Below are 27,650 nucleotides of genomic sequence, written 5' to 3'. Positions count from 1 at the left end.
GGTGTCTGCCATGGAGCAGAAGCAGCAGGGTTCTAATTTGTAAATCATAGAGATTTGGGGAGTACAGGAATGGGGGTTTGTAACTGGGACAAAAGATAATTATTATGCTGTTTATTGAGATCCATGTCAGATTCTTGACATATTTTTCTAAGCCCCACAAAAGCCTTGTACATTAGGCTCCCTATTTGACAAATCAGGAAAGTGAGGCTCTAAGGGGCTGCATCTTTTCAAATGAAAGGAAAAGGAGAAGGGGGGAGATGAAATCAAGATGGCAGAAGAAAGCACACAGATCCACTAACCCAGGCCTGCCACTAATTTGAAATGAATCCCTTAAGAGTTTCAAAGTAGAAACAGGCTTCTCCAAAGGGAAGGCAACAGTAGCTCTGCTACCTTCCCTGCTCAATGCCTGAATCATCCGAGAATTGAGAGCAGGTTGGGCAGTGGCCAGGTGCTGGCAAATCCAATTCATTCCAACCCACCTCTCCTGTCCATTGCCTTCTATCAGAATGTTCCTGCTGCTTTTTCCAAAGAGCAATCTCTACAGGCACAGATACAAGTTAACCCGACTACCAAAAGTAGAAGCTCCTTGGGAGCAGACAGCATCTGGTGTCTTCTCTGAGAGCTTAGTAGCGATGTATCTGTCCTGATGCAAGTGGGTAATGAATGAAATGCAGAACTAAAGTGATGCTCTTGGACCCTCCAGCCCAGGGGCTTCAATGAGAAGGTACAGGGAGTGTTATCCAGTGGAGACAGAAGGCCGTGGACCAGAACCCAGCTCCGCCACTTTGCTGTGGGGCCCTGGAAACCTAACCTCTCTGCATCTGTTTCCACACCTATGAAAGAGAGATAACACCTTGCAGCACTGTTATGATTCAGTTAAATAATGTATGGAAAGTGCCCAGCCTGTGGGCTTGGCACAAAAAAGGCCCTTAAAAAATAGTAGCTCCCTTCCTTCCTTCCTTCTAAAAGACTTGGTGTGTCTCCAGAGGTTAATTGACAGAGAGTAGGGCAATAAGCCCAAGGTGAAGGGCTTAGTGAAGGGCCCACTGCTAATTGAAGGTGAATATAAGAACGTCTCCAAAACCATCACATAAGCTAATGGATGACCTTCCCTAGCTAGTGAAACCAAGCCTTATGACCCCTAGGCTGATGTCATCTGCCGCTAAACCTAGGAGTATTCTACTTCCAGTTGTAGCTGACAGGCGACTTACAAGCCTAAGAGTCTTGGCCTGTCTATAAAGAATGGCAGATTTGGATTCTAGCCCTGGCTTTGTCACCAATTAGCTGCTGGGGTTTAGTTCTTCCTCTAAAAACTGAAGCTGCAGTCTGCAGATCCACTCAACTCCTGTGAAGATAAATGAGAGTTGGGCAGTGATAAACATTTGATTGAATGTGAACGTGTGCTCCCGCTCCTCAGAACAGCCACCTCGGTACTGAGCAGGAGTCTCCACTCACGTGCTCAGTGTTTTCCAGTTTGATCAGTTGCTCTGAACCCCCAGACCCAAACTCAGGCCTCAACCACCCTCTCTAGTTACATATTCCAGCCCTGGGTGATGGAAATTACAGAGGCAGATTTTTCTATTCATTTCTCTGTGATAAGGAGCATTCCCAGTCCTGAGGGACTGACCTCATAAATGAATTTACAGTGAACACCAGCGACTTGTTTTCCTGAATCTTAATTGAAATGAGAATTTCCCAAGTTCTGGTTTTCTCACATCACTTGACTCAGGAGCAAGTCATTGTTGGTGCCAGATGACTTCAAAGGCCTGGTCTCTGCTGCGTCTCAAATGCGACCGACCCCCTTCTTCAGCCCCTCTCATGTGAGCATATACAGTAGTTCTGTAGTTAAACTCATAGCCCAAGAGCAGCGGATTTTCTAATTCAGGCGTTTTAGTAACTGTATAGGATATCCATGGTCCTAAGGGGAGTGGTTATGAGCAAGGAATGTATTCCAGTGACAATCTTCAGAGACTAAGAATTATTAGAAAATCATTTTCTCCTTCGCTAAAGGTCAGTGAGTAAATTATAATATAAAACGTTTGTGGAATAATAGACGGCCATACTTGCTGACTGAAACACTCCAGGGATATGTTTATTCATTTTATATAATTTGGTAGCAAGCCTCTTTTATCCAAGTAAAGTTTTACTTTCCCCTAATGATGTTTCACAGAAAAAGGCCAAACTAAAACGGCAAGATAAAATGCTGGTGATATGCTACAACTGCATTTGACAGTCTCATGATATCCTCATGGAAGGGGAGAACGTAGACTGTGTTATGAACACGTGGGCAGATTCATCCCATGGAACTCTGGAGATGAATTCCAGTCATCCAACAAGTGTTTACTGAGGCCCTTATTGCAATGCGAGGCTCATGTTAGACTATACAGTCCTGGCTTTCAAGAAGCTTATGATTTACTGGGGACCTACCTCAATAAGCAAGCAATTCCAAAATAAGAAAAGCCATGACAGAGAAAAGAGAATGCTAGGAGAGGGCAGGGCAGCCCTTCAGCCCTTGAGGGTCATCTCAAAGAATTTGTGAAACATAGGGAGTTAGGGGGAAAAAGAAAATTGGTGAGAGGACAGCATAGAGAAAACAGCATACACAAAGCTACAGAAGAGAACTCGGAGCAGGTCCAGGGTTTAAACAGAAGTGTAAACACAAAGTTTAAACAGAGAAGTTTAATGTGACTCAGATGAGTGCGCTGGAAAGATCATGCAGAGGGGCACAAGTGGAGGCAGAGATGGCAGCTGGGGCTGTTGCCAGGCAAAGAGGAGGGGGCTCAAATGGCATTGCAGAATGTCCCCTGAGCACTGTCTTAGTGCAGGCAATGAGATGAGTGCTTCACAAGCTTTATCTCATTAAATCCTACAACAATCCAGAGGGAGAAACGGATCCTCATTTTTCAGATAAGACAACTGCTGATACTGTCCTGTTTTCTTATCATCTGTTGTCCCCATGATCTCTCAACAACTAAAATGTATTTATTTATTGCTTCCTCTACTGCTTAAAACAGTGTGTGGCACATAGACGCTCAAGGCGTAGAGGACAGATAGGTGGGTGTATAAGCAGCCTGCTCAAGGACTCCAGCCAAGAAGACACTAAGTTAAGGGGTCCATGCCTGCTGCATTCACTGTACTTACCACACTAATTTGCAAGTCTTAGTCTCTCTGCTGGTCCTTTTCACTCTCCTGGGCTTATCCCTCATCCCACTGATCTCCAGACTGCCCTGGACTCAGTCTCGGGGCCCCCTGTCTTCTATCTACACCCACTTCACTGCTGATTTCATCTAGTCCTCTGATTTTAAATATCATCAATTCACTGATGACTCTCAGATTTCTACCTCCAGTGTGGCGCTTTCCCATGAACTCCAGAGCCTTGCATCCCACCTACTCAGCATCCCCACCTGGATGTCTAACGGGCATCTCAAACTTACTGTGTCCGCAAAGCTGCTTTCATTGTCTTCTTCATCTCAGCTGACAGCAACTCTCTTCTTCCAGTTGCTCAGGCTAAAACCTTGCATCATTCTTTTCTTGTCTCTCTCACAACCTTTATCCAATCCATCAGCAAATCCTATTAACTCTTATCTTCAAAATATGTCCAGAATCCAACTTGTCACAAGCTCTGCTGCTGCCACCCTAGTCTGGCCCATCTTCATTTTGTCTGGATGATTACAAAAGCTTCTCACTGGTTCCCCTTTCAATTGATTTCCACTGCCTGGATGATTCATTAAAGCTTAAATCATATCACTCCACTGCTCAAACCTCCTACACTGGCTCCGTGTCAAAAGTGAAGTCCTTACTGTGGCCTAAGAGGCTGCCTCTGGTGCTACCCCAATTCCTTCCTGCCCACCTCTCCTGTTAGACTCCCCACACTCACCCTTCTCCAGCCACATGGGCCACCTGGCTGCTCCCAGAATACACCAACCCATCCCCTGGAGTCTGCACCTGCTGTACCCTTCAGAATGGTTTCCCGACAGATGCATAGCTCACTTCCTCACATCTTTCAGGTCTGTACAAGTGTCAGCTTCTGAAAGAGCCAGTCCATCTAAAACTGTAACCCCTTCCCTTCCGCTTGTACATACCACCGAACTCACTATAGATTTTACTTATTTACTTTTTCTGTCTCTCCCTGGCCCTTAACTGCTGTAGAGCAAGAATTCTGTTTTGCTCACTCCTGTATTCCCAATACCTACAACAATGCCAGGCACATGGTACATCTCAATATTTATTAAACCAATGCATGAACAAACTAAGTCAATAAATAAATGAATTCTCTTTTTTACAGGATCTTCTTCATGCCAGCCACACCGGGCAGGAACCATCAGAGAGACACAATGAGGAGGCACTCAGAAAATTTTGATAGAATTGAATTTACATATAGCTGATAAAGCCTAGATAGAAAGGTTGATGGATTCAGCTTGAATCTTTGACTTTAGTGGTCTAATCAACAGATAAATGACAAGCAAAGAATGAAACAGTCCAAAAATGTTTTCAAAACAATTTTGTGAATTTTATTTTTACAAAAATTTTTTAAATTCATATTTTAAAATGTATACCAAGGCAAAAAAAATCATATAAGCTATATCATAAATACAAGAGAGTTTCAAAACATACAAGAGACATATAATGTAAAAAAAAATTTTATATATACAAAGTCCAATGTAATTTCTAATACAAAACAAATACAGCAAGGGAAAATGCTCTAAAAATGCTCATCTGCAAACTACAAAACAAAATCCTCCTCTTGACTAACTGCATGAACTGCCATGAAATTTGCAGCTCCATCATATTAGGTGTCTCTTCTTTCTTCATGTTACCTTGTCTTTCTTCCCATTTTTCTTTTAAGACAGGGTCTTGCTATGTCACCCAGGCTGGACTCCAACTCCAGGGCTCAAGGAATCCTCCTATCTTAGCCTCCCAAGGAGCTGGGATTACAGGCACGTGCTACCGCACCCGGCTCTTCATTTCTTTTTAAGACAAAGGCCATTCAAGGCTTTTTAAAAAATTGATGTGTGTTGTTACACTTTAACAGTCAGTGGCTTTTATTTCCAAAAGGTAATACTTTATGCTCTGAGCTATATGTGAGATGAGCCCCTAAACAGTGTGTACAAATAAAATTATGATTTGGGTATTCTAAGGAGACATACCATTTACAGAAACTCCTTTTGATAAAATTAAGGTTTCACTTTTCACATTTGCTTAAATCACAGTAAGCCTGTAAACTAGCTCCTCGATCCACCACTTAAAAACAAAAGCCTCCTTAACAATGCAAAAGGTTGCATTCACTGTATTTATGGTTCCATCAAAGGCTAAATAGCTTATCTAAAATACATCTGAGTGATCTATTCCCTTACCCTCTCCCCGACCTACCCCACAGTTATACTAATATGCACCAAAAATAAAAACAAGTTATCTGCTATTGACACTAGTAATCATTTGATTTAGTTCCAGTTACAGAAACAAAAAAAAAATCTTTGAATTTTGATTATTTTTTCTGGGAACCATGTCGACTATTAATTTATCTCCATTGCCCTTAATAATATATTTCAGAGAAAATGTTTCTTTAGATTTAAGCTTCAGCTAAAGTTTCTGATCAGGAGGTCAAAAATAGCAAGTTACTGAGTTTTTTCCCCTGTCAAAGCGATTTTTCCTGATTAACCCTGGAAATAAAAGAAGAGAAAGGAAAGAAGGAAGGAAAGGAAGAAGAGAGAAAAGGGAAAGGAAAATAGGTTGTTTGGAAGGTTAATCTTCTAGAGTTACAGTGACTCTTCTGGAACTACGCAGAAAACCAGAGAACTCTCCTGAAATTCACTAAAAGAATGGCATTCACAATGCCATTCATTTAAAAGTAAATGGAATTGGATGAAAATTGTTTTACTATTTCACATATCTTAGAAAAATCTTATTAAGACTTATGATTAAAATTGGCCCCAACTCAATGACTAACATTTAGCAGTGGAGAAACTGCTTTTTAAAAAAGAAAAAAGTGAGGATTAGGAAAGATCAGGTTCATTCAAGTAAGAAGTTTGATATGTAAGAAACCAGAGGGAGCAGGAATAGTGTCCAACTCAAATACTAACAACTAGAGTCCAGATATGGCACAGGGCTGCCAGCAGCTACAGTGAGAAAAGGGTAGACCAATAAAATCTACTCTTTCCAACATACAAGTTTTACTTCACAAAAAGAACTGCTGAAGGCCAGGCCAGTGGCTCACATCTATAATCCCAACAATTTGGGAGGCTGAGGCAGGAGGATTACTTGAGGCCAAGAGTTCAAGACCAGCCTAGGCAAAATAGGGAGACACTGTCTCTACAAGAAAATTTTAAAATTAACTGGGTGTGGTGGCTCGTGCCTGTAGTCTCGGCTACTTGGGAGGCTGAGGCAGGAGGATTGTCTGAATCTAGGAGTTTGAGGCTGCAATGAGGTATGATTATGCCACTGCACTCCAGCCTGGGTGATAGCGCAAGACCCTGTCTCCATTAAAAGAGAAGGAGCCTGGCCAGGCACGGTGGCTCACGCCTGTAATCTCAGCACTTTGGGAGGCCAAGGCAGGCAGATGATGAGGTCAAGAGATCGAGACCATCCTGGCCAACATGGTGAAATCCCATCTCTACTAAAAATACAAAAATTAGCCAGGCGTGGTGGCACACACCTGTAGTACCAGCTACTTGGGAGGCTGAGGCAGGAGAATGGCTGAACCCAGGAGGTAGCGGTTGCAGTGAGCTGAGATCATGCCACCTCACTCCAGCCTGGCAACAGAGCGAGACCCAGTCTCCCAAAAAAAAAAAAAAAATGGGGCCTGCTAAATCCAAGACTCAGTTATTGAGTCTATTAAAGGAAATGCCGCAGACTATGCACACAGACACAATATTTTTACGGCAAATTTAAAGAGTGCAAAAAAAACTCTTAAGATTGTATTTGGGAGAACAATACTCCCTTGGGGTAAGTGTGGTTCAAAAAGCAGACCACTGCTACCCTGAGGCACAGCCTGCATAACAGTAATAAATACAGACAGTATTAAAATACAAATTTCCTCCAAATTCTTCTCATTAATTATGGCAACCATTTTGAATGCATCAAGACAGAATTACCAACAGTACAACAAGGTATGTATTCACATTTTCATTTGCATCTTAAGGACAAACTGTTAATGATGATCATGAAAAACAAGATTAAAGGTATGTTCATTTGGGAAAAAGCTACATTAATATTATTCATCCAACCACAAACACTTTTGTAATGAATGCAATACTGCAAAACAATTCAGAGCTTTATAAAAAGTTGATATCAGAGTTTCATTAGAATTTTTTTCCAATTCAAAATTTTTAAAAGTTCAACTACATTAATGCTTAACTATTTTATTCTAAAGTCTGTAAAATATATAAAATACCAAGATTATCCACAGTCACATATGTTTTGAAGTCAGGGGACACATGTATTTTCTTAAGGTTGGTTCCATTTGTGTAGAAGGTCTGTGAGGATTCCCCAGTGACAACGTTCCACCACTGTTCAGAGAAAAATAAAATTCTCATTAGATTGATAATTACACTGTGTGACAATTCATAGCGCCAGCAGATCCTCTGCCCTATGTCCTCCCCGCAACCAAACTCAAAGCAAACAGGAGGAAAATGTCTTGGGTTTAATGCTGAATATACTGTTCAACCGGGTCAGCCTTTTCCTGATGAACACTAGTGATGGCCTCACCGCTCCACCTACACCTAACTCCAACTGTGAGTCATGCTGGAGAAACACACAGCCTGCTTGAGAGCTGCAGACAGGAAGCTACAGAGTCCATTACGGCAGTGGCCAGACCCAACTCTCTTGTCTGCATGTCCTTCTCGGGAGAATGGGCAGAAGATTGCCCCTCTCTTCACTCAAATGCCCCTTTGCAGACACAGACTGGTATGCTGACAGAGACCCAAACTATTCATAATATGGGCTACAGGAAACAATGTTCTCTCCAATGAATCTTCCCTTTCCCCAGGTGTGATGCAAAAGCCCTTGACCAAGTTTCTTTATAAAATAATCTACATTATTTATTTACTAAGCAAACATTGAACATCTCAAACATAGCAAGGGCTCTAGCCAAGTCCTTCCTTTCCTTCCCAATCACTGAATTTGCTAATAATATTTATATTCATTTAAAAATTGGAATCATAAAGTTTACCCATCAATGTCACAGCTAAAATGGGGGTAAGAGACAATACACGTAAACTTCTTCTGAAGAGGCCTCAAGCTCACCATGATCCTGAGTATTATGAACACAATAATAGTCTCACCCACCTTTGTGCCTATGGCAGTACCTAGCATTCTGTCTTTCCCATGTGAGTGGGTCAAGTATGCATGTTCACTATTAGTAATAATAACTGCTAAAAGTATACCCAATGGACTTTGGTAAACCTCACTGAAGCAGCATGCACTAACTTGGGATTTTCCAGAACTCACAAGTTTGCTTTGTAAAATAACAATGTAATCAAGCACATTCCACCAACCTGAGATTCATTTGTTTTCAGTCACTAAGGCCCTCAGTGATCACTTAGTTCAACTACCCAAAAAATGTACACCACCAAGAGCAAATCCTGACTGTGGACTTTGGGTGGTAATGATGTGTCAATGTGGATCCATCAATTCTAACAAATGCACATATCTGGAGGGGGGATGTTCATAATGGGAGAGGCTATGTATTTGTGGGGGAAAGAGGTATATGGGAAATCTCTGAAATGAGTTAGGCATTATCATTACAGCAATTTTACAGATAAGAAAATCAAGGCACAGAAGTTAAACAATCTTGTGCAAGGTCACAAAGCTAATGAGTGGCAGAGCCAGGCTTTGAACTCAGGCAGCCTATCTCAAGGCCAAAGCCCACTCTCCCAACCATTACACTCTGCTGCCACCAAGTCATGGCACACCACCATTTATCACTATGCATTCCATACTTCAGATCAGCTTTCCCTTCATGTGCACGAATTATTGTGAATTTCTTGTCATTCAGTACGTACTCTGTGGCATAATGCAGGCAAACAACTAAATTATTTTTTCACTTAGGAATAATTTGGAACTTAAGAACTTTTTAGGTTCTGGATACCTTCTTTATCTTACTGACATTCAATTTATACAGCTTGGATTCTAAAGTAAACAGGCTCAAAAGGCCTATTTTCTTGGACACTACAGCAGCTGTTCCTTTTTACTTTTAATTTGCTCTGTGCTTTTGGATAGTCTCATTATCATGCTGGGTAGATGCAGGCTGGGTTATATCATAATCAGTTGAATAAGCTAGTAATAAAACCAGAAAGCAAAGGCAGCCTGATTGTTATTTAAATATACAAACTAAATATATAGGCTAGAAGTTATTTCACCCTTAAGACATAACATCTATAGTATGTAAACCTATGCTGCTGCTTTATTTCAAGGTTCCCCAAGAATTCTGAAAATATGATCACTAATCTTTTTAACATCTTATAAGCCAGACTCTCAATTATGTAATGGCATTCTGTGGAAGTCAGAGAATCAAATGATGTGGTCTCTAGAAACTTGGTGTCAAAGCTGAGCAGTTAAATTTTTCAGCAGCTAATATAGCCAAAGACTCCCCAGCTTCCAACACAGACAGCAATGACTCTCTTCTAAGCATTATCCCCAGAGCAGACTGAGTTCCAGTTTATCTTTACACTGAAGAAGAACAATTGGTGGTCATTTCTCAGGATCTCCTAATAACTGAATAAAGATGTAGGTTAATGCAACATTTTGTAAACAGAATTGTGTTTTCAATGAAACTTTGTTAAGGGATAATACACATCCTTTCTTTTTTAAAAAGATTTTGATATATAATAGCTGTACATATTTTAGGGGTACATGTGATACAATGTGTAATGATCAAATTAGGATAATTGGGATATCCATCACCTTAAACATTTATCTTTTCTTTGTGTTGGGAACATTATAATAATTCTCGCTATTTTGAAATATACATTGTTAACTATAATTTCCCTACTGTACTATCAAATACTAGAAATTACTCCCTTTGTTTATCTGTATTTTTGTACCCCTTAGTATAACCTTTCATAAAGCTAAAAACTGTCCTCTAACTTATTTTTTTTATAAGCTAGATTCTTATGGTGGTAAAATTATAGCCATGTGGGTCTCATGTAACCAAAACACCAGTCATTCAAATATTTCCAAACAGTTATCCTGCCTTAGACTATTAATGAGAATCATCTCCTACACTTAAATGTTTTCAGTAAGATATAACAGTATCATAAGATCTTATTAAGAATCAATTTTAAATGAAAAAGCTTCCAGAATGTCCAAGTGATCAGCCCAATATAGAGGAGTCCCCAGTCCCCGGGCCATGGACCAATACTGGTCTGTGGCCTTCTAGGAACCCATCCGCAGGGCAGGAGGTGAGCGGCTGGTGAGTGAACATTACCACCTAAGCTTCGCCTCCTGACAGATCAGCGGTGGCATTAGTTTCTCATAGGAGCAGGAGCCCTACTGTGAACTGCACATGCAAGGGATCTAGCTTGCTCACTCCTTACGAGAATCTAATGCTGATGATCTGAGGTGGAACAGTTTAATCCTGAAACCACTGCCCGCCCCCGACTTCCCACCACCACCCCATCTGTGGAAAAACTGTCTTCCAAGGAAACCAGTCCCTAGTGCCAAAAAGGTTGGGGACCGCTGATATAGAGTATCATCTTCTACCACTTTTATAAGTAAGCCACTATTCAAAAGATTCACTTCAAGCATTCCCCTCTAGGTGAAGCCTCTGCTAACTCTCTGAGGTTGGTCTGTTCACTCCTCTCCTCTGTGCTTCCACCTGCTCATGAAAGCATGTCCCAGACCCCTTCTAAACTTTAGGGACTTCATTGGTTTACCACCTGCTTCCCCCATAGACTGTAAGCTGCTGAAAGGCAAGAACCAAGCCATAAACATTGTGCCACACAGCAGTAGCTTAGCACACACTGGACATTCAACACAGTCTTTTTGAGTGGATACATAAAAGACACATCAAAAAAACACCAAAAATATGACCTTGAAGCACCACAACACATTCAAATTGTGGGCTCAATCGCTAGTAAGTTTTAAAAAGCCGATTTGCTAGAGAAAACAGAGGCAGAGACCTGGGTTTGAGTCCTGGCTTTTCTATTTACTAATTATGTAACTTTATTTTTGTTTGTTTGTTTTTGAGACAGTCTCACTCTGTTGCCCAGGCTGGACTACAGTGGTGCGATCTTAGCTTACTGCAACCTCCACTTCCCCGGGGTTCAAGCGAGTCTCATGTCTCAGCCTCCCAAGTAGCTGGGACTACAGATGCCCGCCACAAAACCCAGCTAATTTTTCTATTTTTAGCAGAGACAGAGTTTTGCCATTTTGGCCAGGCTGGTCTTCAACTTCTGACCTCAAGTGATCTGCCTGCCTTGGCCTCCCAAAGTGCTGAGATTACAGGTGTGAATCACCACACCCGGCACTAATTATGTAACTTTAGGAAAGTTATAACCTCCACAGAAAATCATTTTCCTCACATGCAAACTAAGAATGAAATTTAAGCCTCACAAAGCTGGCTAGTAAGATGAGGGAAGTGAAGCGTTTTGTAAACTATAAAGCAATATACTGCTGCTATTATTACTGAGGAAATTTCAAATATATGTTTTTTTAAAGATTTTCAACCAACATAGTTAATTGTGAATGACATGGAAAACAGAACTAAGTTAAACACCCAACTTGCTAGTCATTCTAATGCCCCAAGTTTAGTATGGGGCAGTATGACAGCTCTGGACTAAGGGCATCCCTAATACTGTCACCGAAGCTTCCCCAAGATCTGAGGAAAGTAGTCCTGTGGATCTGTTTCATCACTACAAAATGGAGATAACCGTAACTGCCTTTTTTTTTCTTTTTTCCGTTTTAATTAATTAATTAATTAATTATTGAGACAGAGTTTTGCTCTTGTTGCCTAGGCTGGAGTGCAATGGCATGATCTTGGCTCACTGTAACCTCTGCTTCCCAGATTCAAGTGATTCTCCTGCCTCAGCCTCCCAAGTAGCTAGGACTGCAGGCGTGCGCCACCACACCTGGCTAATTTTTGTATTTTTAGTAGAGATGGGGTTTCGCCATGTTGGCCAGGCTGGTCTCGAACTCCTGACCTCAGGTGATCTGCCTGCCTCAGCCTCCCAAAGTGCTGGGATTACAGGCGTGAGCCACCGCGCCTGGCTTTTAATGATTTTTTAAAGTTTTTTTCTGGTTCTTTTTTGTTTTCAATATTTTTTTCTGTTCTTTTTTTAGTTACCAAACTCATTTTACTGCCAGATTTTTTTTTTTTTTTGACACAGGGTCTCGCTCTGTGACCCAGGGTGGAGTGCCATGGGGTAATCATGGCTCAAAGCAGCCCTGACCTCACAGACTCGAGTTATCCTCCCACCTCAGCCTCCAGAGTAGCAGCCTTTTTACTCTGCTGGGTTGTAAAAGGCCCAACTGAGAAACAGGAAGTGAAAATAGCTTGGAAAGTATGATATAGGCTATTATTTTCTTTCACAGTTCTTGGGAAACTCTTACCTTAATATATCCTCCAGCAGAGATAAGCATTTTGCCATCTGGAGAAAAGCAAAGGTCAGTCACCCAGCCTCCATGGGTAGCAGCTCCTTCTTCTGAAAGCGGAGCACACAAGTGAAGAAGCTCACCGTTTGAGACATTCCATATCTACGTAAACATGATACACAATTCATTAACAGAGTTATCCAGAAGCTTCTCTAGTTTTAAAACATATATATGTCCATATATATGTATTCTAAAATTATTTTACTAGACTTTTATAAACAATCCTATCCAGATGCTAATATTGCCATTTATTTCCAGTGACATTTAATATATAAGCAGTGCTCCAATTTTTCAAATAAAGGTACATCAGAATAAGAAAAAGAAACAGAGGCATAAATGGTAAGAGAAAATAAAATCATCATTTGCAAATCTCTCCCTAGGAAATCCAAGAGAACCAAATGGAAAAACTCATTAGAAAGAGTTCAGTAAGATAGTACACATACATAAAAAAATCAGTAACTTTCCTATACTCTGAATAATCAGGGAGAAAAAAATTTTTTTAATGTACCAACAAAAATTTTTTAAATAACACAATTTTAAGACAGACAATTTTTTCCTGCAGTGGTTGAAAAAATGAAACACTGCCTCATAACTGGTAAAGGAGCACATTCATCCAAAGATGCGAACTCAAAGCAAAATGAACATTTCCAAAGCAGCCCTGCCACTTCAGCTGACACACATTTATGTGACTGGTAGAGAGAAGGTTGGTTACTTACTCCTCAAGCAGAAGAATCTTAATTTCCCTAGAAAGCCCATCTGATAACACCTCTATTCCTGCAAACTGCATACTCTTGTAGTCTTCTGCACTATATACCTATTCCTGGAGTTTTAAATCCTCCTTTGTAATGAAAGGGGGGAAAACCCCACCTTCCTCATATATACGGGTTACCAAAGTAGTCATCCCAATGCCCAAACTTTTTCAATCAGCTCCCCAATTCTTCTGACACAACTAAGTCAATTGACTCCTTTTCCATAATTTCTAAGCTTTCAGCATGCAATACTTTCCATATGGTACTATATTTCCACAGACACAGAGAGAACAACATTCTATGCCTCGTAAAAAGATTGTTTTCTAAAAGTCAAAATTATATATCTAAAAAAAATAGACTGTTTTCTAAATAAAACTGGCATGGTTTGTATGTATATCTTAAGCACTGCAGAGCAATAAAAACTGGCCTATCATGCAGCCTCTGACTCAATAAGGAGCCCTTCGCTGCCCCCCAATGACAGAAATGTGAACCTCTACACGATTTAACAGGCAGGCAGTCCACAGAGGACTGCAACAAACCACACCGTAAATGGCTATCAAATGGGTATAGTGCTAAAGAGATCTTTTCTTTCCAGAAAACAGCAGGATTTGCAATTCATTTATAATCCAGACCGTAATTTACAAAATTATTTTCCTCAAATTCTGCTACCAAAAACAACCTTTGGTTCAAGTCCAAGAATTAAGATGAATCATTCTCAAGCTAATGGCAGAGAATGAACTGCAAATGACTAGAGCACTTGCCTCCTCACATATACAGGGAATGCTTCACTCTAACTCTAAAATGAATCCGTTTCTGCAGTGGAGTGCAGCTGTGAATACAATGTGCACAAGAAATAAAAAGAATGCCTCATCCAACCAGAACTTCAGGACTATGCTTCCCTGACCCATGAACAAAGGTCCCCACTGTGAAGAGTGCTAGCCCAAGCTACAAGAGGAGCAGTGCTCTCATGTCAGCAAACACCCTACCCTGATTTCTCCATTGTCATCTCCCGTTGCCAGCAGGGTACTGTCCACAGAGAAGGCAGAGCAGCGCACACAGCCGTTGTGGCCCCTCAATTCATGAAGTGGCAAAAGGAGATCAAAACTCCAGATCTGGAAGGCAATTAGGATTGTTTAGCAATGGTACATACACTCAAAATAAGCATCTGCAAACCCTGCCTTGAGTGCTATTCAGCCATAAATTCAATCACATGGACATTCTAATATTTGGCAATTCATAAACTTTCATGAGATGCCCAAGTTCCAGCATGCAATCTTGTTAATTTTTCTGAGATTCCCTTTAATTACTCAAGTTAAATTCAGCTCAAGGATCAATGTCACTCCTTCCTTAGTTTAGACCTACATGGAAGAACACCGAATCAACTAAGAGCAGTCTGTGGAGTGAAGCAGACCTGAATGTGAGTCCTAACTCCACTGTTCACTAGATTCTTGTGACTAGGACAACTCATATAAGCTTCTATAGCTTCATACTCTGCATCTGTAAAATGAGGACAGTCGTACCTATGCTGTGAAGATTAAATGAGATTATATAGAGTGAAATTACTAGGATGTGACAAGTAATCTTTAAAGGTTAGTCACTATACTAGCCTACTTCTTGGCAGCCAAATGCTGTTTTTTTTTTCCTTTCCATATTGTCTCTTGGTTTTGTCAACATTATTTAGCAACCACATACTGAAAACTACCAAGTTCCAAGCACTGTGAGCTAGAACTAGTGGTACAATAAGATAAACTAGCTACAGTCACTATCCTTGAAAAGTTTATAGTTTAGTCATGAAGACAGGCTCACGAACAGTTAGTGAACAGTTGTATGAAGTAAATGTTCTAACAAATGAATAAAATGTACTAGAAACACTGGAGGTAGAACAGCTAACCTTGCTTGAGGGTCAGGAAACGCTTCAAAAGAGCTCCCATCAAATCTAGGTCTAGAAGGATGAGTCATAATGCTTCAAGGTAAAACAGTAGAAGGTTTATCAAACCAAAGTTAGCAGCATGCACAAAGAGATGAAGTTGGAAAGTTGGCTGGCACAGAGGAAACAATATAGCAGAAAAAGACGGCGATGAGCTAATTAGTTGGCCTAAAAACCGTTAGGTAACAGGTGTTTCAACAAGAGATACAGGCAGTGGTATGGAAGATAACGTGGAAGAGGTGCAGACTAGAGGCAGGATGCTGGGACAGTCCACCAGTGGTGGAGGAGGAAAGCATGCTCTTCAGGGTGGTGACAAGGAGGAGAAGATAACTCTAAGGTGCACTAAAGAGTCATCAACAGAGCACAAAAGACAGGATGGAGTCCCTGACGATTCCAAGGTTTATAGTTTATAAAGACTGGTAGAAGGAGAAAAAAAGGAGAGAAGGGAGTACTTGAGGTCCCCAACCAAGCAGCATCATTCACCAGAATGTGATTTCAGACACAGTCAATTATATTACATTAATTATATTAAAATTGTATTGTCAGTGTATAATTAAATGTAAATCCCTTTCAATGATTTTCATTGCCTACAGTATGCAGTAGAGGTTGCATTTGATTATAGACAAAGTAATCCATAAGGATTACTTATGGAAGTCCTCAATGTATTTCATTTCATTCATTTGATACCAACTAAATGCCAATGGGCGTCATCCAAAAGATCACAAAATATGGGACAGACATGTAGACAGCAACTGTTACGTCCTGTTGTATATATTATTTGGACTCATTATACATAACCACTACCAAAGTTTTATGCATGGTTTCAACTGATTGACCTACCTTTGCAGTCTTGTCAGCAGAGGTAGACGAAAACTTGGTAGCATCATGAGAAATGTCACAAGAAAGTACTGTACCCTGGTGACAGACAAAGTCTTTTTCTATTTTTCCAGTAATAATATTCCATACCTTAAAAAAAAAATTGGAGGTTGACACTTTTAAGAACATTTTATATTAAAAAGCATAATCAGCTACAAGACAGATCTATAAAACGAGTTTTAGTACACTGGCTGTTCTGACCCCTTTACTTTAAATGTGACTAACAGTATAAATGCTCATTAAAACACAGCAGATGTAGGTGACTGCAATGAACAGAAAACAAGCATGAGAAAAATAAAAAATTTTTATTGTAAGTAATTAGCCTTCAGTGGCTTTTGGCTGTCTCAATATAATCACTGCAATATGAGAATACATTTTCAAAAACAAATTTATACTTCAAATTACCTTCACTGTTCCATCAAATGACCAAGAAAGCAGTCTTGAATTTTTCAAGAGTCTAAAGTCTTTCACTGTTTCCTGATGGGCTTGTAGAAAGACATATTCCTCCAACTGCCAATTCCATACCTGAATGTGAAAGAAATATGTCTGTTATAATCCTCCCCCGATCCTATCTCATTGGAGGGGTGGACAGAGTGTACATTCTCTTGTCTAAAGTTTTTTACTCACACAGCATTTCAGTAAAACAGAGAAGAATAACAGAGAAGACTATGGTGTCCACATTTTACAGACAGAGAGAGAAGCTGGGGTTAAGTAAGTTGACTAGAGGCAAAATAAAATATTTCTCCTCCTAAATAAAATTTGTTTTCTTCAGTTGCTTGGAGAACAGTTAATTATACCAGAAGATAGAAAAAAAAAGAAAAAAAGAACACACAATATGCCAGTGAGCTCACCATCTGATTAAATTTTCCTGAGAAAATTATCCTAATTACATAGTCACAGATTTCTGAACCTACAAGCTGGGGAAGTCTACAGATCCTGGCTCAACTGAAGCTGGCCTAGGAAGGTCAGTTGATCAAAGCAGCTTCAAAACAGAACACAGAGTTTCCAAGGTTCAAATATCTCAGCTATCCCCCAATACAATCCTCAAAATGACAGAAGTGAGAAGGCATTGTTTTTCACGTGCAGCTTCAGGAGGAGCTCCTCAGACATAAGGAAAGGTGTGGGGGGATTGAAATAACATGAGTAACTAGCACAAAATATGCATACAAATGAATCTGAGACTACACAGAACAGAAGTTTATTTTTATGCTATGTCCATGTAAAGGGCATCTCTTAATTACTAAATCAAAGCAACTGTATTTAGAGCTTTATTAATACTTGACTTCAAATTAACTTATTTAACAAATGTTTATTTAGTACCTATATGCAAAGCAAATATGAATCAAACAAGGATCTAGCATAAAGAAACTTAAGAGTTTAGCAAAGAAAATGAGAAATACAAGAAACCCCAAAAAAATCCTACAATATAAGATACAATGATAGAGATAAAAGTTCTGTGAAAGTCAAAAAAGTAATTGCTTAGAGAAAATTTGGTGGAGATAACACATTCAAAGTAGGCTTGAGGAATGGGTTGAAAGTGTGATTCACAAACTGAGAAGGGTTCTTCAAAGGGAATAAATGTTGGAGTTAAAGTATAGGAGCAGGGAAACGTCAAAAGGGGCCTGCTCATGGTTCCATCCAACTAGAGCACACGAGACGCAGAAGAAACAGAAGAGAAAACAGGTTGGGAAGGTATCCAAAGAAACAGCCCCGTGGGCCTGATGAAGCCAAAATTCTGAGGTATGGGCAAACAGGCCAGCTCCAAAAGAATAAAAAGATAAAGAAAAAGCAGCCACCACTACAGGTATGCATATGAGTAACATTCTGAGTCTAGCTTTTTACTGGCCAATGTTAAACAGCAGAAATATCTTTAATCAGACCTAGGCAAAATCTTAAAAGAAATGACATCTCTTCTTCCCCTTTTTTTACTTCTTTTACCACCACATTTAGCAGTCGCCCTCCCCACCAAGCCCTGGCTTTCAGATCTCATCTTCTGCCTCAGAATGCTCATTCACAGAAGCAGGGTATCAGGAGCATAGGGTCTTGCATGCAAGCAAGAGAACTTTAGAAGACAAACTGGAAGTGAGAGTAATTCTAAAGAGAATGAATTAGTAATTTTCAAATTTTAAGAACCCAATGAGATATGCCGGGGGAAGAGGGAGAAATGGAGGCTTTTCTGGCTTCCCAAATCAGACCAGAGAGGAAGGGCACCCCATGTGACTAAGCATAAAAGACCTTAGTCCATTTCTACTAGGAACCTCCTGGCTCTCTCCTCCCCATTTCCGGGCTTTACTGAACTGGAGGATCAATGGCTATGCTGAACAGCTCCTCCTAGTTTACAGACACTGCCTGTTCTAGCTTTGCCTGATTCAATGTTCATTTCTAACTTAGTATCTTACTTCTGCCCTCTGCATCAAGAACTCAGACAGCCTTCCTAAGCAGATATAATGAAGAATCTGACAACCACTGAGGGCAGATTAGGAATAGCCTTTGTAGCTTTTGTTACAGAAGGTTTCTGACTAGGCAATGATGATGAGTGATTTTTTGTTGTTGTTGTTGTTGGACTGAACATACTGTGCTAACTGAATAACCTTAATATCACTAAACTTCCACCACCATTAGTCAAATGTAAAAGTTGAGTCTGGGGATGTCTCTATCATTGACTATGTTTGCAGTGTATATATACTTGTAGAATTTTTTCAACTATATGAATAAAATTTAAATTGTAGAAATGCTAAGGAAACTTTTCTTTTCTTTTCTTTTTGAGACAGAGTTTTGCTCTGTCTCCCAGGCTGGAGTGCAGTGGTGGGATCTCAGCTCACTGCAAGCTCCGCCTCCCGGGTTCACGCCATTCTCCTGCCTCAGCCTCCCCAGTAGCTGGGACTACGGGTACCCACCACCACACCTGGCTAATTTTTTTGTATTTTTTAGTAGAGACAGGGTTTCACCGTGTTAGCCAGGATGGTCTCAATCTCCTGACCTCGTGATCCACCCGCCTCGGCCTCCCAAAGTGCTGGGATTACAGGTGTGAGCCACCACGCCCGGCCGGAAACGTTTCATACCAGCAAGAACTAACATAGTCTTATATACTGGCTCATGTAAGCATGGGTAATACTTGGCCTTTATTTACCTCAAGGTAAAGGATCAAAAACTACCAAAGTAGACCTCAATTTTCACAATCCTAAGAGCGATAATCAAGTGAGTTGATTCTTCAAATTTTGGCAATAACTTCAGCTTAGCAAAGATTTACAGAACCCTTACTGCATTCCAGGCATTGGGGATACAAAGATGACTAAAACAAACCTCCATATAATCATTTACAAAAACTTTAAAAAACGAAAACAAAACCCAACCAGTCATTTCTTGAAAATATCTACAGAGTTTTATTCCATTTAAAACACTGTAAATGTAAGAAGTATTCTGAGTAGAACAGAAAAAGAGGAAGAAACACAACTACTTATTTCTATAATATAATAATCATATTTCTAAATATAATCTAACTCCTTTTCTAAAAATATTTCTAGAAATTATTCTTCCCCCTAGCTGAGAATACCTGAAATCGTCAAGCTGGTCATAAAAACCTTATGAATTTAACTTTTGATGGAAAACTACATAGTATACAATGTCTCAAAAGAACTTCATCAAATGTAGTTTTTAGTTTTACCCATTTCAAAGACATCTGGAGAGGAAGAAAGGTGACTATTACACTGAGTTTTACAGCTAGAACACCAGTGTCATGGGAGCCTATAACAAATAAGTTTCTGCACTGAAGCCAAATTTCATTCGAATCATACTCCTTCCTAGGACTCACACAGACATAACATTAAAAGATCTTTTTCCCAAAACCGTTTTTAACAATATAATTAAATATTGCCACCATAAGCAATATATATACACAAATAAAAGAATATAATAGCTTCCATTGAACATATGCATTATCTCCTTCACTTCTAAAGCTCTACTAAAATGGCAAGGTCAAAAGAATGAGAAAGGAGATAACAGCAACAAAATGTGGGAGGCTGGAAAGCAGGAGAATGGTAACTGACTCAGCAAAGTCAAGAAAACAGAATCCTAAAGGCATTAGAAAATGTCAAAAGCAGCCAGGCACGGTGTCCATGCCTGTAATCCCAGCACTTTGGGAGGCTGAGGCGGGAGGATCACAAGGTCAAGAGATCGAGACCGTCCTGGCCAACATGGTGAAACCCCATCTCCACTAAAAAAATACAAAAAAAAAAAAAAAAATTAGCCGGGCATGGTGGCACATGCCTGTAGTCCCAGCTACTCAGGAGGCTGAGGCAGGGGAATCGCTTGAACCCAGGAGGTGGAGGCTACAGTGAGCCGAGATCGTGCCACTGCACTTCAGCCTGGCAACAGAGCAAGACTGTCTCAAAAAAAAAGTAAAGAAAAGTCTAAAGCAACAAAATCGGCATTATGAACTCCCAAAATGCTCAAAAATGGAAGGTACTAAGTATACCCAAAGGAGGAAATGAGGGTGGGGCTAAGAATATAAGTATTAGGAATTAGGAGGCAGAGAATCCTGATAGCCACATGGTGTTCACCAGAAAGTGCAATGGACCAACTAGAGAAGAGTAGCAGACACTGAGTGTGAGGGGGCTGGGTACAGTCTGGAAGGACTGGAGCAATGTGAGCCTTGTGAGCTGATAAAATTAACCAGGACAACCCTACAATGAGGAGAAACCACAGGGAATAGAATCCAAATGGAGTATAACAAGGATAAGGGCAACAAAAGAAAGAGAAGGTCCAAATAACTGTGAAGGAAGGGGATGGAGCAAAGAGATCTCCTAAGAACAAGGCCATTATATATTTGAGATGGGGATTTGCTCTGTTGCCCAGGCTGGAGTGCAGTAGCATGATCATAGCTCACTCCAGCCTGGACCTCCTAGGCTCAAGTGATCCTCCAACCTCAGCCTCCTGAGTAGCTGGGATTACAGGCATGCACTACTACACCTGGCTAATTTATTTTATTTTGTAGAGGTGGGGTCTTGCTGTGTTGTGCAGACTGGTCTCTAACTCCTGGCCTCAAGCAATCCTTCCACCTCAGACTCCCAAAGTGTTGGGATTAAAGATGTGAGCCACTGCGCCCAGTAAGGCCATATTTTTAATGCCTCATGAAAACAAGAGAAGGAGCTGCAGACCTGTGAAGCTAGAAATGCTGGACCTCCCCACTCCTCCAAGGAGTTTAGGAAACTTGATTTCATATAAAAAAAAAAAAAAGAAGGCCAGGCACAGTGGCTCACACCTGTAATCCTAGCACTTTGGGAGGCCAAGGTGAGCAGATCACTTGAGATCAGGAGTTCAAGACCAGCCTGGCCAACATGGTGAAACCCTGTCTCTACTAAAAATACAAAAAATTAGCTGTGTGTGGTGTCAGGTGCCTGTAATTCCAGCTACTCAGGAGGCTGAGGCAGAAGAATCACTTGAATCTCGGAGGTGGAGGTTTCAGTGAGCAGAGATTGCACCACTGCACTCCAGCCCAGGCAATAAAGCAAGACTGTCTCAAAAAAAAAGAAAAAAGAAAAGAATTGCTGCTGAATCCCAAAGTTACTATGAGAAAAAAGGGAAGAAAGTAGACAGACAGTGACAGCACACTAGAAAGAAGAATCTCGGAATTTAAGGGCACCAGCACAACTCAGGGTAGAATTACAATTCTGATAACGAGGGATCAAGGGAAGGTTTACATACTAAATGTTGAGATCCAACATCTATTAATACTTCCTGTTCTCTTCCCCAACTTAGCTCTAAGAACCTGCCAGCCAGGTTTATCCTCCAGGCAAGAGACCAGAAAATTCCTCTCTAGGAATCTGAGGAGACCAAGACAAAAGACCTGAAGATACTCACAATAAAGGTTCCCCTTTCAGATCACCTTTTAGAGAAGATCTCAGTCAACACACAGAGCTTTCGGCCAGTTGTTTAGTATACATCTCTGGTAGCCAATACCACTGAGAGCTAAGGAAGCCTTCAAAATAGGAGGTCAAAACAACCAAACAGAAAAAAGCAACTTGGAGGGAACAGCAACTATGCAGCAAAATAAAAATTTATGGGGAAAAAAATTATATATATAAGCCAGGCACAGTGGCTCATGCCTGTAATTCCAGCACATTGGGAAGCCAAGGTAGGTGGATCACCTGAGATCCAGAGTTTAAGATCAGCCTTACCAACATGATGAAACCCCATCTCTACTAAATATACAAAAATTAGCTGGGTGTGGTGGTGCATGCCTGTAATCCCAGATACTCAGGAGGCTAAGGCAGGAAAATTGCTTGAACCTGGGAGGCGGGGGTTGCGGTGAGCCAAGGTGGCACCATTGCACTCCAGCCTGGGCAAGAAGAGTGAAACTCCATCTCAAAAAACAAAAAAAAAAAATTACACATATGTGTGTGTGTGTGTGTGTGCGCGCGCGCATGTATGTGTGTGTAATTTCTATATATATTATATATATTTATTTACCTGTCTGTGTGTATATCTCCTCAGAGAGATAAAATATTCTATCTACAAAAGAAGAATTTAATGCATTAGAAATATAATAGTAGAAATGAAAATCTCAATAAAATGGCTGGAAGGCAAAACTGAGGAAAACTCCCAGAAAACAGAGCACAGTAGGCCAGGTGCAGGGGCTCACGCCTGTAATCCCAGCACTTTGGGACGCCGAGGCGGGAGGATCATGAGGTCAGGAGTTCGAGACCAGCCTGGCCAGCACGGTGAAATCTCACCTCTACTTAAAAAAACAAAAAAAAAAATAGCCTAGCATAGTGGCATGCACCTGTAATCCCAGCTACTCAGGACGCTGAGGCAAGAGAACTGCTTGAACCCAGGAGGCAGAGGTTGCAGTGAGCCAAGATCACACCACTGCACTCCAGCCTGGGCAACAGAATGAGACTCCATCTCAAAAAAAAAAAAAAAAATAGAAGAGAAAAGAAAAGAAAATAAAGCACAGTATAAAAAGATGAAATGTGGGAAAAGAAAACTAGATTATCGGTCCAGGAGATCTAACATCTGAATAATGGTTGTTACAAAAAGAAAAAGCAAACTGGAACAAAAAGGAAAGAATCAAAGAAATAATCCAACTTCCATGAATTGAAAAACATAGGTTTCCAAATTGAGAAGGAAGACTGAATGTCCAAAACGATTAATAAAAACTAACACCACAGTATATCATCAGGAAATTTCAAAATTCTGGGGACAAAATGAATACCCTAAAATCTTCCAGAGAGAAAGATTAGGCAGCAAAATGGCTTCAGACTTTTCAACATGAACTTTGGAACCTGGAAGAAAATGGAGCAATGTCTTCAAAGTTTTAGTGTAAAATAATCTCCAACTACACCCAAAAGTCAAATTTTCCTACACTGCATTAAGACAAAAAACGCATTCACAGTACCCTTAGTACACAGTGATCCTAATAACAGGAAGGATCTAAACAAAATTTCGTCATAATTGGGATAAATGGATTGATAAATGAGTGTGGGTGCATGCACATAAGCTGAGGGCAGGACAGGTGGGAGAAGGAAAAAAGCGGCATCTTCCTGTAGGGAATTCGGTAGGTAACTTGTCAAATGGTAAAATCAAGAAGAGCACTATGAGCATGCCATACAGAGGCATGAAGGTAATATCAAAAGAAACATCTAAAAGCTAAAAGTGGTGCCTCTGGAGAATGAGAAATGGGGGAAAGGGTCTATTTTTCATAATAAATCTTGTAAAACTATTTGAATTTTAAAACAATGTGCTTTGGGACTTTAATAATCAAGTAAATTTTAAAAGAATATATAGTAAGCTTAGGCCTCCATATCCACAATTCTTTATTATGTCAAACTATTCCCTTTTCACAGAATTTCATTCCTGTAATAAACATCTTGTTCTTAAAAGGAAAGAATGAAATGATTTCCACTGGATTTTACTACTGTAAAGAAAAATAAAGAGAAATTACATAAATGTGGCAAAAAGTATACTTACTGATACAAATCCAAATACCAAGGCAGGCAAGAAAATGTAAACAAACCCTTCATTTTCAAAATAAACACCCTTCCAACAGAGGGTTCTAAGACAAACTGTCTGTCTCACCCACAGAAAAATATGAAACACCAATCATCTAAGCCCATGTGCATAATCTGAATGTATGCCCAAAGCAATGTGCTTAAAATATACATCAGATTTTAGACATAATCATAGTGTTCATTTTAGAATCAGCATTAAATATGTTAACAGTTCAACCTCCCTCTCACCTGAATTGCAGAATCATCAGAACTTGAAATAAGTGTCTTCTCATCGGCTGTGAACTGGATGTGCCATACAGTTTTCTTGTGCCGAATCCTGGACTGGAAGATTCTATTGTTTACAAGTTCTAAAATCTTCAAAGCAGAAAAACACAGAAAATTAATCTGAAGAAACTAAGCAACACATAGGCATTACACCCCAAAGATATTAAACTAAAATTAGACTAGAGGGTACAGAATTTCCATCTGGTGCTTTCACCCTAATTAAAAACAAATGAATGTCACATATATATGCACACATGTATGTATACATACCAACATATTACACCCTAAAATAAAACACTGCAATCATCAGACAGCAGTAGGAACCAGTGGTCCTTCTGATTACTCAACTCCCCACTTCATCAAACAAGTGGCTGTCTAGGCTCGCCCTCCAAAAAAAAAAGACATTTAAGATGGATATGAGAGAAGAAAGTAAGTCCTGGATGGCAAATTCTTCATAAAACAACACAAACAAGGGAAGATAAAAGATGATGAGGGAGACAGGTAAAGGAAAAGAGGATACGAGAAGGCTGGTGGGCAGTGCAATAAGAATACTTAAGAGGGCCAAAGACTAATAATACTCCAAATAAAAGTAGTAACAAATTCAAAAGATAATAACTATGTCAAAAAAAAAAGGCTTTCAAATGAACTCATACCAAAAAAAAAAAAAACAAAAAGAGAGGAAATATGTTTCATGGACCAAATTAAAATGTACTCAAGAAAGCCTAAGGAAAATACAGATGATGCTAAAGCAGGAGATTCCAGAAACTCAAACCTAACCCACATGTCTGGAAGAAAAGCCCCTTGAAAACAAAGGGGAATTGTGTGAATGAGAATCTTCCTAAATAAGCAGGATGAATGATCTCACAAACCCTATAAGGCAAAGGCAGAACAGCATAAGAGTTGAGCACATAGCCTCAGAGATCTGGGTTTGAATCCTAGCTCTGCCACTTATTGATTTTATGAAAATTGTGGAAATAAGAGTTTAGACAACTTTACAACAAGAATAACACCACCGAACATCCAGGATGTTATAATTCAATGAGAAAACCCCATCATCTCAGCCCAAAATCTCCTTAAGCTGATAAGCAACTTCAGCAAAGTCTCAGGATACAAAATCAATGAGAAAAAATCACAAGCATTCTTATACACCAATAACAGACAAACAGAGAGCCAAATCATGAGTGAACTCCCATTCACAACTGCTTCAAAGAGAATAAAATACCTAGGAATCCAGCTTACAAGGGATGTGAAGGACCTCTTCAAGGAGAACTACAAACCACTGCTCAACAAAATAAAAGAGGACACAAACAAATGAACATTCCATGCTCATGGATAGGAAGAATCAATATCGTGAAAATGGCCATACTGCCCAAGGTAATTTACAGATTCAATGCCATCCCCATCAAGCTACCAATGACTTTCTTCACAGAATTGGAAAAAACTACTTTAAAGTTCATATGGAACCAAAAAAGAGCCCGCATTGCCAAGACAATCCTAAGCCAAAAGAACAAAGCTGGAGGCATCACGCTACCTGACTTCAAACTGTACTACAAGGCTACAGTGACCAAAACGGCATGGTACTGGTACCAAAACAGAGATATAGACCAATGGAACAGAAGAGAGCCCTCAGAAATAATACCACACATCTACAACCATCTGATCTTTGACAAACCTGACAAAAACAAGCAATAGCGAAAGGTTTCCCTATTTAATAAATGGTGCTGGGGAAACTGGCTAGCCATATGTAGAAAGCTGAAACTGGATCCCTTCCTTACACCTTATACAAAAATTAATTCAAGATGCATTAAGGACTTAAATGCTAGACCTAAAACCATAAAAACCCGAGAAGAAAACCTAGGCAATACCATTCGGGACATAGGCATGGGCAAGGACTTCATGTCTAAAACACCAAAAGCAACAGCAACAAAAGCCAAAATTGACAAATGGGATCTAATTAAACTAAACAGCTTCTGCACAGCAAAAGAAACTACCATCAGAGTGAACAGGCAAACTACAGAATGGGAAAAAATTTTTGCAATCTATTTATCTGACAAAGGGCTAATGTCCAGAATCTACAAAGAACTTAAACAAACTTACAAGAAATAATCCCATCAAAAAGTGGGTGAAGGATATGAACAGACACTTCTCAAAAGAAGACATTTATGCAACCAACAGACACATGAAAAAATGCTCGTCATCACTGGCCATCAGAGAAATGCAAATCAAAACCACAGTGAGATACCGTCTCACACCAGTTAGAATGATGACCATTAAAAAGTCAGGAAACAACAGGTGCTGGAGAGGATGTGGAGAAATAGGAACACTTTTACACTGTTGGTGGGATTGTAAACTAGTTCAACCATTGTGGAAAACAGTGTGGCAATTCCTCAAGGATCTAGAACTAGAAATACCATATGACCCAGCCATCCTATTACTGGGAATATACCCAAAGGATTATAAATCATGCTGCTATAAAGACACATGCACACATATGTTTATTGCAGCACTATTCACAATAGCAAAGACTTGGAATCAACCCAAATGTCCATCAGTGATAGACTGGATTAAGAAAATGTGGCACATATACACCATGGAATACTATGCAGCCATAAAAAAGGATAAGTTCATGTCCTTTGTGGGGACATGGATGAAGCTGGAAACCATCATTCTCAGCAAACTATCAGAAGGAGAAAAAACCAAACACTGCATGTTCTCACTCATAGGTGGGAATTGAACAATGAGAACACTTGGACACAGGAAGAGGAACATCACACACCGAGGCCTGTTGTGGGGTGGGGGGAGTGGGGAGGGATAGCATTAGGAGATATACCTAATGTAAATGATGAGTTAATAGGTGCAGCACACCAACATGACACATATATACATATGTAACAAACCGCACGTTGTGCACATGTACCCTAGAACTTAAAGTATAATAAAAAAAAAAATTCAATGAGAGCATCTGGCACAGTAAACAGTTAATAAATGGTAGTTGCTATTATTTGATGATATGGGGCTACACCATACAAAACTGCCAGTTTATAGGTAAATATTGGTAATTTCACATGGTTCATTATTATTTATATTATTTGATGACTTTGAGGTAACTAACGATGTGAATGAAGCACATATGTGTGTTTATTTTTAAACTATCTAAAAGACTTATTTTAAGATAGATGGTAAAAATGAAAAGAATGTGGTACTGACTTGACATCAAGGTTAAGATAAAAGGGAAAC

At 39.9% G+C, this 27,650-nt stretch overlaps 2 protein-coding genes across 13 annotated transcripts in view; one reads left to right on the top strand and one right to left on the bottom strand.

Moving 5' to 3' along the window:
- Positions 1–6,315, top strand: part of ANKS1B (ankyrin repeat and sterile alpha motif domain containing 1B) — a 1,261,968-nt gene extending 1,255,653 nt beyond the window's left edge. For 7 of the 8 annotated variants that reach the window (XM_025401059.1, XM_025401063.1, XM_025401103.1 and 4 more), the window contains one exon: positions 4,286–6,315. In XM_025401059.1, the coding sequence (XP_025256844.1) occupies positions 4,286–4,360 (75 nt within the window). In that variant the 3' untranslated portion in view covers positions 4,361–6,315. The remainder of the gene's footprint in view (positions 1–4,285) is intronic. The other variant, XM_025401058.1, reaches the window with a different exon arrangement.
- The window catches only part of APAF1 (apoptotic peptidase activating factor 1), an 84,952-nt gene continuing 61,789 nt past the window's right edge, over positions 4,488–27,650 (bottom strand). For 4 of the 5 annotated variants that reach the window (XM_025401106.1, XM_025401109.1, XM_025401107.1 and 1 more), the window contains 6 exons: positions 24,378–24,503; positions 16,546–16,665; positions 16,105–16,230; positions 14,324–14,449; positions 12,547–12,690; positions 4,488–7,505 (listed from right to left, as the gene is read on the bottom strand). In XM_025401106.1, the coding sequence (XP_025256891.1) occupies positions 7,359–7,505; positions 12,547–12,690; positions 14,324–14,449; positions 16,105–16,230; positions 16,546–16,665; positions 24,378–24,503 (789 nt within the window). In that variant the 3' untranslated portion in view covers positions 4,488–7,358. The remainder of the gene's footprint in view (positions 7,506–12,546; positions 12,691–14,323; positions 14,450–16,104; positions 16,231–16,545; positions 16,666–24,377; positions 24,504–27,650) is intronic. The other variant, XM_025401111.1, reaches the window with a different exon arrangement.

Source organism: Theropithecus gelada, chromosome 11 (assembly GCF_003255815.1).
Source record: "Theropithecus gelada isolate Dixy chromosome 11, Tgel_1.0, whole genome shotgun sequence".
Lineage (NCBI taxonomy): Eukaryota > Metazoa > Chordata > Mammalia > Primates > Cercopithecidae > Theropithecus > Theropithecus gelada.
Note: the sequence above shows the minus strand (reverse complement) of the source record. Positions and strands in the feature narration are given on the sequence as shown.